This window comes from Hemitrygon akajei, chromosome 10 (assembly GCF_048418815.1).
Source record: "Hemitrygon akajei chromosome 10, sHemAka1.3, whole genome shotgun sequence".
NCBI classification, from domain to species: domain Eukaryota; kingdom Metazoa; phylum Chordata; class Chondrichthyes; order Myliobatiformes; family Dasyatidae; genus Hemitrygon; species Hemitrygon akajei.
In genome coordinates, this window is record NC_133133.1 from 73,663,770 (window position 1) to 73,680,328 (window position 16,559).

The 16,559-nt window shown below is 39.4% G+C and overlaps 1 protein-coding gene and 1 long non-coding RNA gene across 2 annotated transcripts in view; both read left to right on the forward strand.

The window, feature by feature from the left end:
- slc25a14 (solute carrier family 25 member 14) overlaps positions 1–5,208 on the forward strand; it is a 55,403-nt gene extending 50,195 nt beyond the window's left edge. The window contains exon 9 of the mRNA XM_073058467.1: positions 502–5,208. Within this exon, the coding sequence (XP_072914568.1) occupies positions 502–543 (42 nt within the window). The 3' untranslated portion in view covers positions 544–5,208. The remainder of the gene's footprint in view (positions 1–501) is intronic.
- Positions 5,209–9,132: 3,924 nt separating this feature from the next.
- LOC140734473 (uncharacterized) lies at positions 9,133–16,559 on the forward strand. The gene is made up of 2 exons (XR_012100548.1): positions 9,133–10,524; positions 15,837–16,559. It is a non-coding gene; the product is annotated as an uncharacterized lncRNA (long non-coding RNA).

The following is a 16,559-nucleotide window of genomic DNA, read 5'->3' on the forward strand; positions in this document are numbered from 1 at the left end:
TGCAGTTCAGTAAGCTTTGTAATAAAATGTCTTTTTTTGTCTGATCAGCATTGCAGCATTTTCAGTTTTTGTCTCATTACCTAAAAATGCATTGCAGGCAAATCCAAAGGAGATTTATCAGGCTAGTTCCTAGGATGGGAGGGTTGTCCTTGTGAGAGGCTAGGCAGATAGGATCTGTATTTATTCTTTTTTATTTTTTAGAGTTTATAAGAATAAATGTTGACCTCATTCTAACATATAAGTTACCAAGGGAACTTGACAGGGTAGATTTGGAGCTGGCCTTGCTAGTGCAAGAGTCAAAAGCAAAAGGATTGCAAGATGGGGGCCAGTCGTTTTAAACTGAAGTGCTTAGATATTTCTTCTCTCAGAGAGTAGTAAATCTCTGGAATTTTCTTGGGTTCCTATTTCAGATTTCCAGAGTCTCAAGACATAAGTAAGGGAAAGTTTTCTACTTGCATTAACAAATCGAGCTGCATTGTTTAACTTAACTGTTTCTTTCAGTTCTTCATTACGTATGAGCAACTCCGGAAACTCCCTATCTAAGTTATATCTGAAAAACTATTTAAGCTTGTGCTGCTGCTGCTTGGCATTTGTTTGTTGAAGGAAGGAAGCCTTCATGCCATTGCCTTTTCTTCCACCCTCGCCTCAGATTTATGCATGAATGTTGTTGCATTCGAGTTTAATGACATTATGTGGAAAGAAGATCTGTGCACAGGACAGATCCTCAGTCTCTGAAAATTTGGAAGAACTTCTCCGTCCAGTTGAAAACAGCTCATCAGAGACAGCCTGCACCCGGATGCATACAGACCCATTTGTGCCACAGCACACGGAAATTTCGATGTGTCCGAAGATTATACATCACCTGGACATGCAAGTGCACACAGAGACAAGTGTGCAGTTTGTGGAAAGAGTTGTGGATGTTAAGGATAAAACTTGGGTTTTGTTTATCTTTGTGGTATCACTTTAATTTGGATTTGGTATGTGTCTTAAGTCCTAAATTAGAAAATGGGACCCTTTCTAACCATGAAGCAACAGGTTGATAAACAGTTCTTTCTAAAGCTCAATCTTCAAATTGGAGAGTTACATAGAGCAAAGGCAGGATTGCTGGGGCTTTGCACAACCTGATGTAAAGAAGTGGCTAAGTCAGTCAGTAACTAGTTATTTATATTTCCTTGTCTTTGTGCCTTGAATCTGTTTAAGGCTTCACAGAAAGTGAGACCAAACTATTTGTAAAGAAAAGCTATATGGAAAACTGTGCATTGAAGAAAGTTTCTAGTTCCTAACCATTAAATAATGGCCTAATACAGCCTTTATTTCTATGGTGCTTTCCAGAGTTTCAAATTAAGAATCCTTAAAAATAAATTGATTGTCCACCCAAATTAAACCAGTATTTTAAGTTGCTTGTTCCATGTTCCTCCTGATTTAGTTCTCCTTTTGTGATGATTTAGTTCTGGAAGAACCTGCCATTCTTCAAATGAGAAAGGGCAGCAGTTTCCTTTGGAAAAGGGACACTGGTCCACAGATGGAAGAATTTTCAGTAGTATGATAGTTATTTTTCCTCCCTCTTTACAGGATGAAAGGTGTCCCAGTCCTAGAATCCATGTTGATATTGAAGTATGATTATAACTGAGTCATGACAAGGTTTATGTGGTCACCCATTGCTTGAACTTTATGCTGGAAAGTCAAGGGATTTCTTCGGTAGATATCTCCAGCTGTTCCTATTAGGGTTTCACCAAGTCCATATTCAGCGAATCGCACTTTGCAATTTCTACCAACTCCAACATGATCCCGTCATAGAACATATCCTTCTCTCCTCCTCTTTCAGGCCATTCTCTTCATGACTACTCGGTCTAATGTTCTGTCCCCAACAACTGCTCTCTGTCCTATTACATCTTCCAATGCAACCAGAAGAGATGTAATACTTGTCCATGTACTTTGTTCTTTCCTACCATTTAGAGGCTCAAACCATCCATCCAGGTGAAGCAGTGATTCTCTTGCATTTCTTCCAATCTAGTGTACTGCATTTGGTGAACACAATATGGTTTCCTCTGCATTGGAGGAACCAAAAATGCCACTGTTCAGTCCATAGCGGTGACCCTGAACTTCCTGTTCCATGCCACTTTAACTGCAAATCCCACTCCCATTCTGACCTGCCTATATCTTCTTTCACTGCCATATGAGGCCAATGTAAACTTGAGGAACAATATCTTTAGGCACTTTGCAGTTTTCTAGAATGAATATCTAACTTGTGTCTCATTGTTTCCAGTTATTGTGCTGCTGTCCCTGTCTCACCCTATTTTTATAGATAGGCTCTATACCAATCAGTACTTCTGTTCCTTATCACCTGATCTAACTGAACTGATCCCCATCTAGTCTTTTATCTCACACCTCATTCCACCGCCAAATTTTGCTTGAAAGCGAACACCTCATCTCTCCCACACTTCTGAAGAAGGCTCTCTGGCTTGAAACGTTAACTGGTTTTCTCTCCTCAGATGCTGTTTGATTGGCTATGTTTTTGTTTCAAGTTTCTCTGGGTCTGTCAAGCTGCCTTTTGCCAGTGCCTGAAATATCAGCGTAACAAAAAAAATTTCAATCATTAATTGATTAATATTACTGTGTATGGAAGATGATTCTCTACTTCTATCTTGGCAGATTTATTTTTCCTAGCTTGTAGGCTTTAGGCTTTGCCTGTATTTTTTTTAATATGTATTCTTTCAAGGGATGTTGGCTTTGCAAGCTGAGCCACCGTTCACTGAGTTTAATGCTTCCAAGCCACTGGAGAGAGTTGCTATGTCACTTTGTCCATTCTTTGTATTCTTAACTCTTCAATTTTCACCAATCAATCTTCTAAGTTCTACAGAGTACAGCTCAAGCTGGTATCTTGCAATTTGTAAGCTTTATCATTGTGACATATTGGCATCATAATCCCTTCAAGACCAGATAGTCTTCCAATTTTGTTTTTCATTACCTATTTAATTCATGTTTTTTTAGGCAGCTACAGTTCTGTTCCTTTGACTGGTAAAATTAGTAGTCCATTAAATTTTTCATTGAACACCTTCTAACTTTTTTTTTGTTTTACTCTTTAAAGGATTTTCCCAAGTTACTCTGACAATCATTGTTCCATCATTTTCAGAATCTTAGCTACTTGGCACTTATTGTTTTTTGTTTTGCAATTAATTTTATTATTATATGATCACAATTAGACACAGTGTTGTACATTGTTGGATGGTTATATAAATAGAGCTTGGTTTTGAAGCTACATTTAGATAAATCTCTTGGAAGTATGAGACATCAAGTCATTAAAAATGTATAAACCTGTCAGTTACTGAATTGAAATCTGTCCTAATAGTCATTAGACAAGAGTTTCACTGGTTGGGTTTGCCCAAGGGCACTGCAAAACCTTCTTAGGAGCAGTCTGTTTTGTAGATCACAGCCTACTGCCCTTTTCATTTAGTGTTGCAGCTTTTATTAAGAGTGAACAGTATGATGGGAGTAAGAGTAAATCTTGTCCCAGTAGAGTGTAAATTAAATAGATATTTTTAATTAGAACCAGTAAGTCTTTTGCAGCACCTGTTGCATGTTGGACATGTACTGGTTAGGTTCCATGCATCAAAGACTACAACTGTCTTGTTATGGAACAGGTTTGTAAATGTACTAGTGACTATCCAATCACTGTTTGTGATATTGTACATTGTTGTTTATATGAAGATTGTGGGGATTGAATAAGCAATTGGATTTGCTCAGTTCAATCTGCATAACTTGATGTTGTGTTATAATGTAAAAATAATGAACGCACAATGCTCCCCATGTCAATTGATTGCCTTTGACTCATTCTGTTTAAAATTGCATGAGATTTATTTGTGTTCTTCATTTGACTTGATTGTGTCACAAAGCTATGTTTCCAGATCCTACTTTCCCACACAGTGTGGAACTGTTTCTCTTCCTGTCACTAACTGAAGTATTTTGAGGAGGAAAATAAGATTGGAGATGGGACAGTAGATGGCTCTATGGACTATATCTATATCTACCTATATCTACCGTGCATGGTAGATGGTCCAGAAGGTAAAGACACACAAGATCCAAGGCAAACTACCTATTTGGGTCCAAAATTAGCTTGATGATAGGAGGCATAGGGTAGTGATTGAAGGATGCTTTTCCATTTAGAAATATGACCAGCAGTGTGCTGCGGAGATGAGTGCTGGGATCCTTCTTGATATGTGAATGGAGGGTGGGCGGAGGGTATATTAAGTAGGTTTATGGATGGCTTGAAAATTAGTGGTGGTTTGGATAAGAAGGAAGATTGACAACAAAATAGAGATTTGTTGGAAAGCATTTGAAAACAGAATTTAATTCCAATTATCACAAGCTGATGCATTTTATATCAAATAGAGGTAGGACATGTTAAGCAGATTGTAGTAAGGAACACTGATAAACTAAAGGACTGTGGGGTTCAAGTCCATAGTCGCCTGAAAGCAGTGGCACAGGTAGATATGATGGTGAAGAGGCACATATAGCAATCTTGACTTCTTAGGTTGGGACCTAGAACATAAAAGTCAGGACATTATATCGCAAATTTACCAAACACTGGTTAGGCTGCACCTGGAGGATTGTGTGCAGTTCTGATCCCTACATAAGGATGTTATTGCACTGGACAGAGTGCAGAAAATATTCACCAGATAGTGTTAACATATGGAGGGAAGAAACTGGACTGGCTGGGCTTGCTTTACCTGCAGAAGAGGAAGCTGAAGGGTCACCTGATAGAGAGGTATATGATTATGAGAGGCATAAATAAGATAAATAGACAAAATCACAATCTCATAATAGTGGTATCAAAATTAAGAGGTTATTGGTTTACGGTGAGTAGAAGGAATTTGGAAGTTTCTGCACAGAATGGTTGATAACGTAGAACATCCTGCCAAAGGAAATGGTGCAGTCAAGTCCAATCACTGTTTAAGAGGCATTTAGACAAGTGTAAATAGACAAGGTATGGAGGGGTACGGTTTTAATGAAGATGTATGGGATTAAACTGAATGGTCAAAACTGTCAGCATGGATGTGGTGGCTGAAGAGCCAGTTTTTTGTCCTACACAACTCCACAGTAATACCCTAAATCCCTTTGTGCGCCTCTAGTTCTTAAGTCAGAAAAAGCGATCTGATTTTCCAATATGATCAATAATGTGATGAATAAAGCTACCACTTATTAACTGTATCAGTATTTGCTGTTCAAGCATTTCAACTCATTAATGCATTTCTGAACATTAATACATTTAAAAATAATAAGATCCTAAACCAAATGAAATATGATTCAAGTATGGCTATAAAGAGGAATTTAAAAAATTCAAAGTTAAGTTTGTCATATATACAAGTCCATTGCAGCTGCATCAGGCAACAACATCATTTAAGCAGCATTCACAAGAGATTTATTATACACAATCTTTATTTTAAAAACATAATTAGAGGAAAAAAAGACAATTTTAGTGCAAAGTAGTCATACAGTTGCTAAAATAGTGATTTGGGATAAGCAGGTTGGTTCAGTGGTTGAAGGGAAGTAGCTGTTCTTGAACCTGGTGATATGGATCTTAAGGCTTTTGTACCTCCTGCCTGATGATAACTGCAAAAAGATGGCATGGCCAAGATGGTAAGGAACCTTGATAAATGTCTTCTTGAGGCAGTGTATCCTGTAGATACTACTGATTATGAGGAGGGATGTGCCCATGATGTTCTGGACAGAGTCCACTATGTGCAGTTTCTGCATTCCTACGCGATCAAATTGCCATACCAGACCATGATGCAACCAGTCAGAATACTTCCAACAGTACATTTGTAAAAGTTTGTTGGTTTTCGATGACAAGTTAAATCGCTTAAGGAAAGTAAAGACCTCGTTAGCTTGATTGTATCTATATATTGGGCCCAGGAACTTAAAGCTGCTGTCTCTTCACTGCTGATCCCTCAGTGTAAACTAGCGCATGTTCATCCTCCTTTCCCTTCTGATTTTTGAGCCAGAGGTGGTTTTTGCAGCACTAGTTCTTTTATTGCTATTATACTGCTAAAATTTCTTCATCAAGGATTTGGCGATTCTACAGAAATGGTAATATTACCCCTGGGACATTGTCCATTATCAGTCCTTCTAGCTCAGGCGTGGCCAACTTTTTTCATTCCATGCGCCAGTTTTTTCACACATGAGTTCAGATGCACCATACAACTTTTGAACCCCCATTCAATTCTTGTAAAAATATGTTAATATGGACATACTTAGCTTTTTTACATGATGTATTGATTTAATATAAAAAAAAGATAAACATTACTTAATGAGACTTCTAATAAATATATTTTGTCTTCTTTTGATTTCTTCCTTTTTCCTAATCACATCCTGTATTCTTTCCATAACTCAGACGCAAACACTAGCTTCAATTTTTCTTCTATTTCGGTCTGATGGTGTGTTTTATAGTGTCGATTAAGATCATGTCTTCTATTATGTGAGAAAGTGTTTTCACAAACAATGCACAACGGTTTTCCTGACGGACCTGCTATAAGTAAGAACTCATTTTCCAACTGTTCATTGAATTCACATTTACTATAACTTTCTGCTTTTTTTTTGCTCATTTTCTTTTGCACTGTGATGGGTAACTGAATGTAAAAACAAGGCTTAATTTTCAAAAAAGTCAAACTGGATCGGATCAACGATAAAGTGGACAAACATGCTGAACACTTATCTCGCATCGATTCGACTTCTGAAGATTTAGAAAGTCGTGTTCGATACTTGGAGACTCTCTGTTCCAGCTTAGAGGAAAAATCTAACAAACTTCTTTCCAAAATGGTGGATCTCGAAAATCGTAGCAGACGCTGTAACATCAGAATTCTGGGATTACCAGAGGCGACTGAAAAGGGATCAACCGTGAAGTTTTTCGCCGAGTTTCTCTGTGAGTTATTCGGGAAAGATTTGCTTCCGAAGCCGCCCGAGCTCGAACGGGCACACAGAGTTTACGTTCCCCCCAGAATTCTGGGCTCCCGCCCGCGACCAGTAATCTTGTGTTTCCATCAATACCAGGTAAAACACAGTCTGATCGTAGAGGCACGTTGCAGGGGGTCGCTTCCCTTCAAGGATACAACCATTCGCTTTGTGGAAGATTTTGCACCCCAGACCTTAAAGATGCGCGCTGAGTTTAAAGGCGCAATGAAAGTGCTTTTTGATCGTGGTTTCAAACCTTCCCTTCGTAACCCTGCTGATCTACGAATCAAGCTTAATACCGGGAAATATAAGTGGTTCAAATCAGCGAAGGAAGCTGAAGCGTTTGTGGCAAGTCTTCCGGCTATCCAGCCATCTTCGGAATCTGATCGGACCTCATAAAATGGTGGACAAGTACTCCTCGTAGTAAAATTACTTTCTCTGGACTCGGAATTCACTTGAATCACTCGGACATTATTCATTGAAACTTTAAGGGCCGTTGACAATCTCTCCCGGGATTTGGTGTGTGTGTAATCTATTTTTATTCTTGTATAACTTTACCTACAGAGTTCTGCAACTAATTCTAACTTGTTTTGAAGGTTCGAAGTCTTTAGTGAAGGCCTCCCTGTTTGTCGGTTCACAGTTCAACTGCTGATTTATTTTTCCTTTGTTTTAAATATTTATTTTACCTTTTTCTTTTCTTCACCCCTTTTTGCTCATCTGAATTTTCTTCTCCCTTCTCTGTAAATGGTTGATAAACACTCGTCTTGAATTTATAACTTTCCCCTTCCTCTTTTTTTTCTTTTTCCTTCTTACCTCTTTTTTTCCCATTCTCTTACTTTATTCTTCTATAATGTTTCGCGGGTAGGTTAGTTTTGGTTTTCTTCCAATTTTCTCTGTATTAAGTTGTATATCTCTGCAGAAGGTGTTCTAATCTGTAGTTATGTTTTCTAGTGCATAAACTAGTTATTATTTGCTATAATATTTATACGGAAATGTTGCTAATGACACAGTTCTGGAAGTTGTATTTGGGTTAAATTTTTTGGTAGAGCTAGCTACTTGTTTTGGTAGCCGTCTAGTTTTGGGTTGTGTGGGTGGGGTGGATTTTCCAGTTCCAACATCTCTTTATTGCTTAGGACATGTTTTTATATTTTGACCTTACGAATCTATGTTTACATCTCTGCTCCCAGACTGCTATTGTACTGCTTGACTTTTTATATGCCTGCTGCCTTTTATGCATTAGTAATTGATAATGGCTAGTGCACTTAAATTCGTGAGCTGGAATGTAAAGGGACTGAACCACCCTGTTAAAAGGAGGAAGGTATTCTCACATATCAAACAACTCAAAGCTGACATTGCTTTCCTTCAAGAAACTCATATTCGTTGTTTTGATAACTCCCGGCTTCTGTCAAAGTGGGCAGGTCAGCATTTTCATTCATCCTTTGCCGCTAAAGCTAGGGGAGTTTCCATTCTTATTAATTCAAATATTCCTTTTGAACTCCAAATTAAAATATCTGATACAAATGGCCGTTTTATTATTGTTTCTGGTAAACTATATAACACTAAAGTTGCACTAGCAAACCTGTATGCCCCCAACTTTGATGATGTTAACATTTTTGAACGTTTTTTTTCCTCACTACCAGACTTAAACTCATACTCTCTTATATTGGGTGGTGATCTCAACTGTTGGTTGGATCCTAAACTGGACCGATCGTCCTCTGTTACCAGATCACCTACTAAATCTGCCTTAGCTATTCAATTGGTTCTTAATTCGGATCTAAAGATCCATAAGGTCTGGGGACCTTTTATCGAGTACTTTCATAACCTTCCTCTTGACTAGGGTTCTTTTTTCTTTTTTCTTTTTTTTTCTTTTCGGTCCCTTGCTTTCAGCTCCCTTTTTTTTCTGGTAGTAGGCATTATTATCCTCTGTTGCTAAGTGTATTCACAGTCTGGGAGTTTGACTGTCCGGACTTATGCTCTTTATACTGTGTGGTGGTTGGTCTGGAGTTGTTGTTGCTTTTTTCTTGTGTTGTGGGGCTTGGGGAGGAAGCTAAGCTCACTTGTCTTTAATATAGGTGCTTTTTTTGTTAAATTTTCTTCCTTTGCAGCATATTGTTATTGTATGCTTAATCTCGCACTGTATTAATGCTCCTCATTGGGATTTGGGGTTTTTAATTTTGTAAAATGTTTTGAAAAACTAATAAAAAAAATTTTTTTTAATTCAAAAAAATACCAGAATTGCAAATGTTCACAAAGGACGAACAAAGCACAACTCCTTGGTGTATGAGTGTCAATTGTAAACTGGCAAAAACCTGCAATGCACTGCTGGTGCAGACGCCTAGCACCTCAGGATCAAACAAGTATCAAACGTGGATTGACCAGTTATGGAACAACTGCAGAACAAAAGTCCTTTCCTAGTTTGACTCATTGAACATTTTTTTAATTGAAAGCAGATTAATGTGAAAAGATATCATTCGCCAAAAGATGTGCACGAAATAAAATCGCTAAAAATAATTGCTAACTTTTAGATTTATTCTCAGTAAAACCCATTTCTAGCTCCAAGCTACTTGAATTCCTGTTATAGATTTTTTTCTACAAATTGGTTTTTGATGAATTCTTTTTGCATGAGTAGGCTTACTTTTTTTATTATCACTGGGGTGCAATGTGCCACTTATAATCATCCAATGCGCCACAGGTTGGTTATCCCTGCTCGAGCTAGTTCCTAATATTTTATCTCACCGTTAGAGGCTAGGCAGTTTGGATCAAATGTGAGATTATAAGGGGGACTTGATAAGCTCCCTTAATAAACCTAATGAAGAGTCTCAGCCTATAGCATCATCTGTTTCTTCCCTCATAGACGCTGCTTAACCCACTAGTTCCTCCAGCATTCTGCGTGTGTCAACTGACAATGAGCTTTATTGGTTCAGTTAAAAGCACTTGACTCATACAAAACTAACCATCTGCGCACACCTACCAGGATTCTCTGACCCACCCTGAGCAGTCAAAAAAAAGATAACACACAGGAATAAGAGTCTATGCTGGCCAGATATTCCTCTTGGTCCTGATGTACAGTAATTTCCACATTTCCGATATGCATTCATCCACTTATGTGATGGTGGGTCCTCAGAACTGTTGCTGCCTGTGTTCCTGAAATCCTCCATTCTTATCTGTATTGATCTTGTTGGCTCACACTCATCTGGCTGACCTCTTACCCGCTCACTGGACCAGCCCCAAGGATACAACCAGTATTATTTTATGGATCTTACCCCAGACTTGTGCTTCAGATAACTTCCTTTGTTCTTTCTAAATCAGACCAGTTCAAACTTTTACCCAGTCCAACCAAACTCTGGGCTCAGGCTACCTACTTAAGGTATTAGGCTGTTTTTTCTACAAGCCTATCATTTCTACATAACCAATTAAACAGCATCTTCTTTGGAAATCGTGCCGGGTTTAGCAGATCATCAGCAGGAACCTCACCGTGTCTGTTTTCAATTGCCAGCCCCAGCATGAACCAGTTCACAAAAGGGTGGCTGCAAGAACACGCCTACAAAAGAGTTGTATCCATTCTTCAACCACATGGTAAGAACAAAGGCATTTGTTTTGTCTGCTTCCATTGTTTTTGGCTCATTCCTGTTCGCTTATTAGTAGAGGTACAGGGGCAGAACAGTTGGGGAAAGGATACAGAGAATAGGCAGAAAGGCACAGAGGGAAAGCAGCAGCAGTAGAGGTTTGATTAACAGAGCAGCAGAAGAACGGTGTGGGGGAAATGGAGAGGTGCAGAGAGGAATGTGGAAAGGGAATGAGAGATCAAGGGAGGTAAAAGCAGCTCGTGTGTGTTGTGAGAAAAGCCATTTACAGAGTGTGACTGGAATAAAAGGATGTATCTGATGTGAGGTCCCATCTCAAATCCTCATTTAGTCAGTTACTGAGTGGAAAGGGGTGCGTGAACATTTGCATGGTGTCATAGAGCTATAAAGCATGGTAACATCTTTCAGCCAAGCTCATCTGTGCTGAACAAGATCCCACCTAAGCTAGGCTCATTTACCTACATATCTCTCCAAACTTTTCCTACCCATGTACTTGTCTAAATGTGTTTTTTTAAGTGATGTTATTTACCTGCCTTAAATAATGAATCCTGTGTTGGCTCATCCCATATATCAAATTTCTCCTCAGCTTAAATCTGTGCCTTTTAGTTTTTGGTTCTCTTTCCCTGGGAAAAGACTCGGTATATTCATCCTATTTCTGCCCCCTCATGCTTTTATACACCTCTGTAGGTTATCCTTCAGTCTCCTATGTTTCAAGGAATAAAGTCTAGTCCACCCAACCTCTCCCTATAAATACCAGAAAATCTGCAGATGCTGGCAATTCAAGAAACACACAAAATGCTGGAGGTACTTGACAGGTCAGAGAAAAGAATAAATAGTTGCCATTTTGGGCCGAGACCCTTCATGAGTCCTGATGAAGCTTCAAGGCCTGAAACATTAACAGTTTACTCTTTTCCATAGAGGCTGCCTAGCCTGCTGAGTTCCTCCAGCACTTTGTGTGTGTTACTCTCCCTATAAGCTCAGGCCTACAGTCCTGGAAACATACTTGTAAATAATATTTACTTTCTTTCCAACACCATTTTCTATGAACAAAGCTGTGGTATCTCCAACTGACCTGGGAATGTGTATTTTCAATTTTCATAAGTTTCATTTTTAAGTAGATAAGACTTCAAATTTCAGGAGTACAAAGTAAATTTATTATCGAAGTACATATATGTTACTATCTACAATCATGAGATTCATTTTTTGCAAGCATACTCAATAAATCCATTAACCATATTAGAATCAACGAAAGACCGTACCAACAACAAACAGCCAGTGTGCAAAAGACAACTAAACTGTGCAAATAGAAAAAGAAAAAGAAAATAATAAATGAGCAATAAAATTGAGAACATGAGATAGAATCTTAGAACGTGAGTCCATAGGTAGTGGGAACAGTTCAAAATCAGTATTGGGTTTAATATCACTGGCATATGTTGTGAAATTTGATCAGTGATGGAGCAAGTGAAGTTATCCTCTCTGGTTCAGGAGTGAGAGGCACAAGTGTTTAAATGAGTAGGTTTCAGGATTGCTGAGCAGGACCTTAAAAGAGGCACTTACAGAGACCATTGGTTAATAATCGATTGGTTGCTGCCAATTAGCCAACAAAAATACATTAGGCTCAAGTAGACCTTTGGAGCAGCTATAGTGGATGTGGGCCAATGTTAGAATGGGGAGTTAGGGCTCACAAGACTGGAAAGGAGAAGGGGAAGTGAAGGTAAGGTCTCTTATTGCACAGGTGGAGCTGTGAGAATGGCAGTAGGAAGTGTTATGCTCCTGCAAGATGTGGAAATCAGGCAGTCCTCTATTTTCCTGATCACTGTACTTGCGAAAGTAAACTTACTATACTCCATACAGGCATATTCAGGAGCAGGAGTTCCATGAACTTCGGATCATTTAGATAGTGGATGGAGTTGTTGAAGGAATAATATACAGGAGTTACAGGGAGGCAATGAAACCTAGGATGCAGATAGTTAGGTGACCATCAGGAAGGGAAAAGGAACAGTCAGTCAATTCAGGGTACCCCAGTTCCTCAGTAACTTACCATTTTGGATACTGTAACGTAGACAACCTACTGCCACTGTCTGGCTTTGTCCTTCAGAATGGTAGGGGGAAGAAGAGAGCAGTAGTTATCGGGAGAATCATTGGTTAAGGTAACAACAGGAGACTGGAGAAGAATGAGGTTCTGAATAGTATTGTTGCCTTCAATGTACCAGGGTCAGAAACATCTTGATCTAGTCCATGTGGTTCTTAAGGGTAAGGGTGAGCAGCCCAAAGTTGTGACATATATTGATACCAATGGCATATTTAGAAAAAGGGATGAGGTCCTGAAGAGTGCATATAAGGAGTTAGGGAGGAAGCTAAAAAGCAGAACTTAGGACAGTAATTGCTGGACTGCTGCCTCCATCCATGAGGGTAAAATGAGGATAATATGGCAGACGAATGTATGGATGAAGAGTTGGTGCAGGGGGTAGAGTTGTGGATCATTGGGATCTCTTGGAGAAGATATGACCTGTGCAAAAGAGACAGATTACACTTGTTGAACTTGAGAAGGACTAATGTTCTTGTGAGTAGATTTGCTGGAGTTGTTGGAAGTATTTGAGCTAGGTGTGGGAGCCGAGTGTTAGGTCAGATGATGGAGTAGTTGGTGTAAAGGTGGATGTTATATACAGAGAGATTCTGAAGAAGGATCAAGTACAAATGCAATCAATTGGATGGTTGAAATGTGTTTACTGTAAGAAGTATCAACAATAAAGGAATTTAGAGCATGAATCAGTGCATGGAATGATGATGTGACTATTTCAGAGATTTGGGGCTGTCACACGAGCTAATCAGGGATAATATCACAGTTGCAGAAAGGATGGGAATTATGAAGTCACATCATAGGTGATTTCAGCTTCCCTAATGTTGATAAGCATCTCCTTAGCGCAAAAGGATTAGATGAGCAGAATTTGTTAGGTGTGTCCAGGAAGGATTCCTGACACAATATGTGGACAGGCTGACTAGAGATTAGGCCATCCAGGATCTAGTACTAGCAATGAACCTGGCTAGCTGATAGGTTTCTCAGTGAGCAAGCATTTGGGAAATAATGACTATTACTCCCTGACTTTAGAATGACTATAGCAGGAATAGGAACAGGCAATATGGGGAAGTATCTAATTGAGGGAGGGCTAATTATAATGCTACTGGCCAGGAACTTGGGAGCATAAACTGGGAACAGATATCTCAGCGACATACACAGCCAAAATGTGGAGCTTGTTTAGAGACCACTTGCCATGTGTTCAGAATATGTTTGTTTCATTGAGACAGGGTAAGGATGGTAGGGTGAAGGGGTCATCTTTGACAAAAGAGGTGGATCATTTAGTCAAGGGAAAGAAGAAAATATACTTGGGGTTCAGAAAGCAATAATTAGACAGGCTCTTGAGAATTATAAGGTAGCCAGGAAGGAGCTTAAGAAGGGACTTAGAAGAGCTACAAATGTAGAAGATGACACAGGAAGACCTTAGTGATTAAGACAAAGGGAAACCCCAAGAACAGGGATGAATTGTGAGAGAGTAGGATTGAACAGAAATATAGAGGGAAACGTAGCTGGGGGTGAAGGAGGTAGGAGAGGTCTTAAATGAATACTTAGCTTCAGTGTTCTCAAGGAAGAGGGGCTTTGATGAATGTGAGATCAACGTAAAATGTTCTAATGTGCTGGAACATGTTGAGGTTAAGAAAGAGGATGTGTTGGAGCTTCTGAAAGCATGAGAATAGCTGTCCCCACAGCCAAAAGGGATATAGAAACATAGGAAACCTATAGCACAATACTGGGCCTTCAGCCCACAAAGCTGTGCCAAACATGTCCTTGCATTAGAAATTATCTAGGGTTACCCATATATTCCAAGTTACTACAGGAAGTGAGAGAAGGGATTACTGCAGCTTCAGTGACAATCTTTTGCTGTCACACAGACCACAGGAGTGGCATCAAAGGATTGGAGGATGGTGAGTGTTGTTCGTTGTTCAAGAAAGGTAATAGGAATAATCATGGGAGTTCTTTAACAGTGAGTCTTACATAATGGTGGGCAAACCAACCAATTTTATGAACAGGATTTATGAACAGTTGGAGAAGCATAGTCATATAAGGATGATCAGTATGGCTCTGTGAGCCTGAGTGTTTTTATTTTGAGTAGGTGACAAAACAAACTGAAGCTAGAGCGATGGATGTGATGCATATGGAATTTAATAAGATAGTTGATAAAGTTCCCCATTGTAGGCACATCCAGAAAGTCATAAGACATGGGATCCATGAATATTGGCTGTTTAGCATTGAACTTCACCTGGGAACGGAAGGCAAAGTATGGTAGTAAACAGCATATTGTGACTGAAGGTCAGTGAATAGTGGTGATCCGCATGGATCTGTTCTGGGACTCCTGCACTTTGTAATTTTTATAAATGACTTTAATGAGGAAATGAAGTGGTGGGTTAGTAAGTTTGCCGGTGACACAGATTGGAGGTGCTGTAGGTACTGTGTAAGGTTGTCACAGTTTAAAACAGGATATAGATGGAATGCAGAGTTGGATGTTGAAGTGGTTGATAGAGTTCAATGCAGAAATGTGAAGTGATACAGTTTGGAAGATTGATCATGAAGATGGAGTGACAAGGTTAATGGTAGGATTCTTACTAGTTTGGAGAAACAGAGAGATCCACAGAGCTCTCAGTGTTGCCTCACAAGTTGATAGTGGTTAAGAAGGCAAATGATGTTGGCCTTCAGTAGTCAGGGGAGTGAGTTGAAGAGCTGCAAGGAAATGTTGCAGCTCTATAAAACTCTGGTCAAGCCAGTTGTGATCACCTCAAACCAGGAAGGATTTGGAAGATTTAGAGAGGGTGCAGAAGCGATTTACTAGGGTGCTGCTTGGTTTAGGAGACATGTTCTATGAGAAAAGGTTGAGTGAGCTAGTTTTTCTCTTTGTAGTATCAGAGGATGAGAGGCATAGATAGAGTGGGCAGTTGGCAGTCTTTTTCCCCCAGACTAATGCCAGAGGATCTCTGATTAAGGTAGTGGTGGAAAGTTTAGAGGAGACGTAAGGGGCTGAGCTTTTTTTTTGCATAGACTGGTGGGTGCCTGGACCATATTGCTGGGATAGTGGTAGAGGCTGATAGTATAGGGACATTGAAAGTACTCTTAACTAGGCACATGGATGTAGGAAAATAGGAGGGTTATGGGCTCTGGAACAGGGAAAGGTTAGATTGATTGCAAGTAGCTTTATTGAGACTGAAAGACCTGTATTGTGTTGTTCTGATTTACATTCTATTTTCTATTTACAGGAACCCTCCAGGAATGTCAGTATTTACAGGTGTGGTCTCAGGCAGATGTCAAGTTTTGAATGTTCCAGAACGCTTTGATACACAAATGTTTGAAAAACAATAACTGGCAGAGCCAAGCTACTGAGCACCCAAGGCTCCTGAACCTGCTGACTCTTGTGTTTGTAAATTATGGTATTATCAAAGGACATCAGCAAAATTCATACTTCCGTCCTTTTATATGTACCATTCGTTTACATAGAGTGTGTAATACCTATTCTACCAGCCTGAAACAGACTGATTAATCCCTCCTCTTTAGATTTCAGGTCTTCCCTCAACTACCGCCTCCAAAACTCTGACTATATTTGTCAAAGACAGACTTCCCTTTAGTCTGAGCCTGCGGACAGAGATTTGGGAGCAATGCAAGACCTGAGAAGGCATGAACCTCTGGGTGACTCCTGAAGCCAGGCACTGATGAGAATAAAAGCAGGAGATGTGGCAGATCAATGAAGTGGAGAAGAGAGGTGCAGGTGCACTGAAGAGCCAAGGCTGATTGTCATTCTAATAAGGGACTAGCAGCTAGATGGCATTAATATTTATTGCTCTCAGATGTGAAAAATCGTATTGTGATGCTAAACACCAAAATCATCAGATCCCTGTGTTCAATAATCTATTAACATTTGTGTGTTCTGCTGTAGCTTTTGAACAGCTGCTTAATTAAAAGAATTTTGTCAATTTTACACTTAA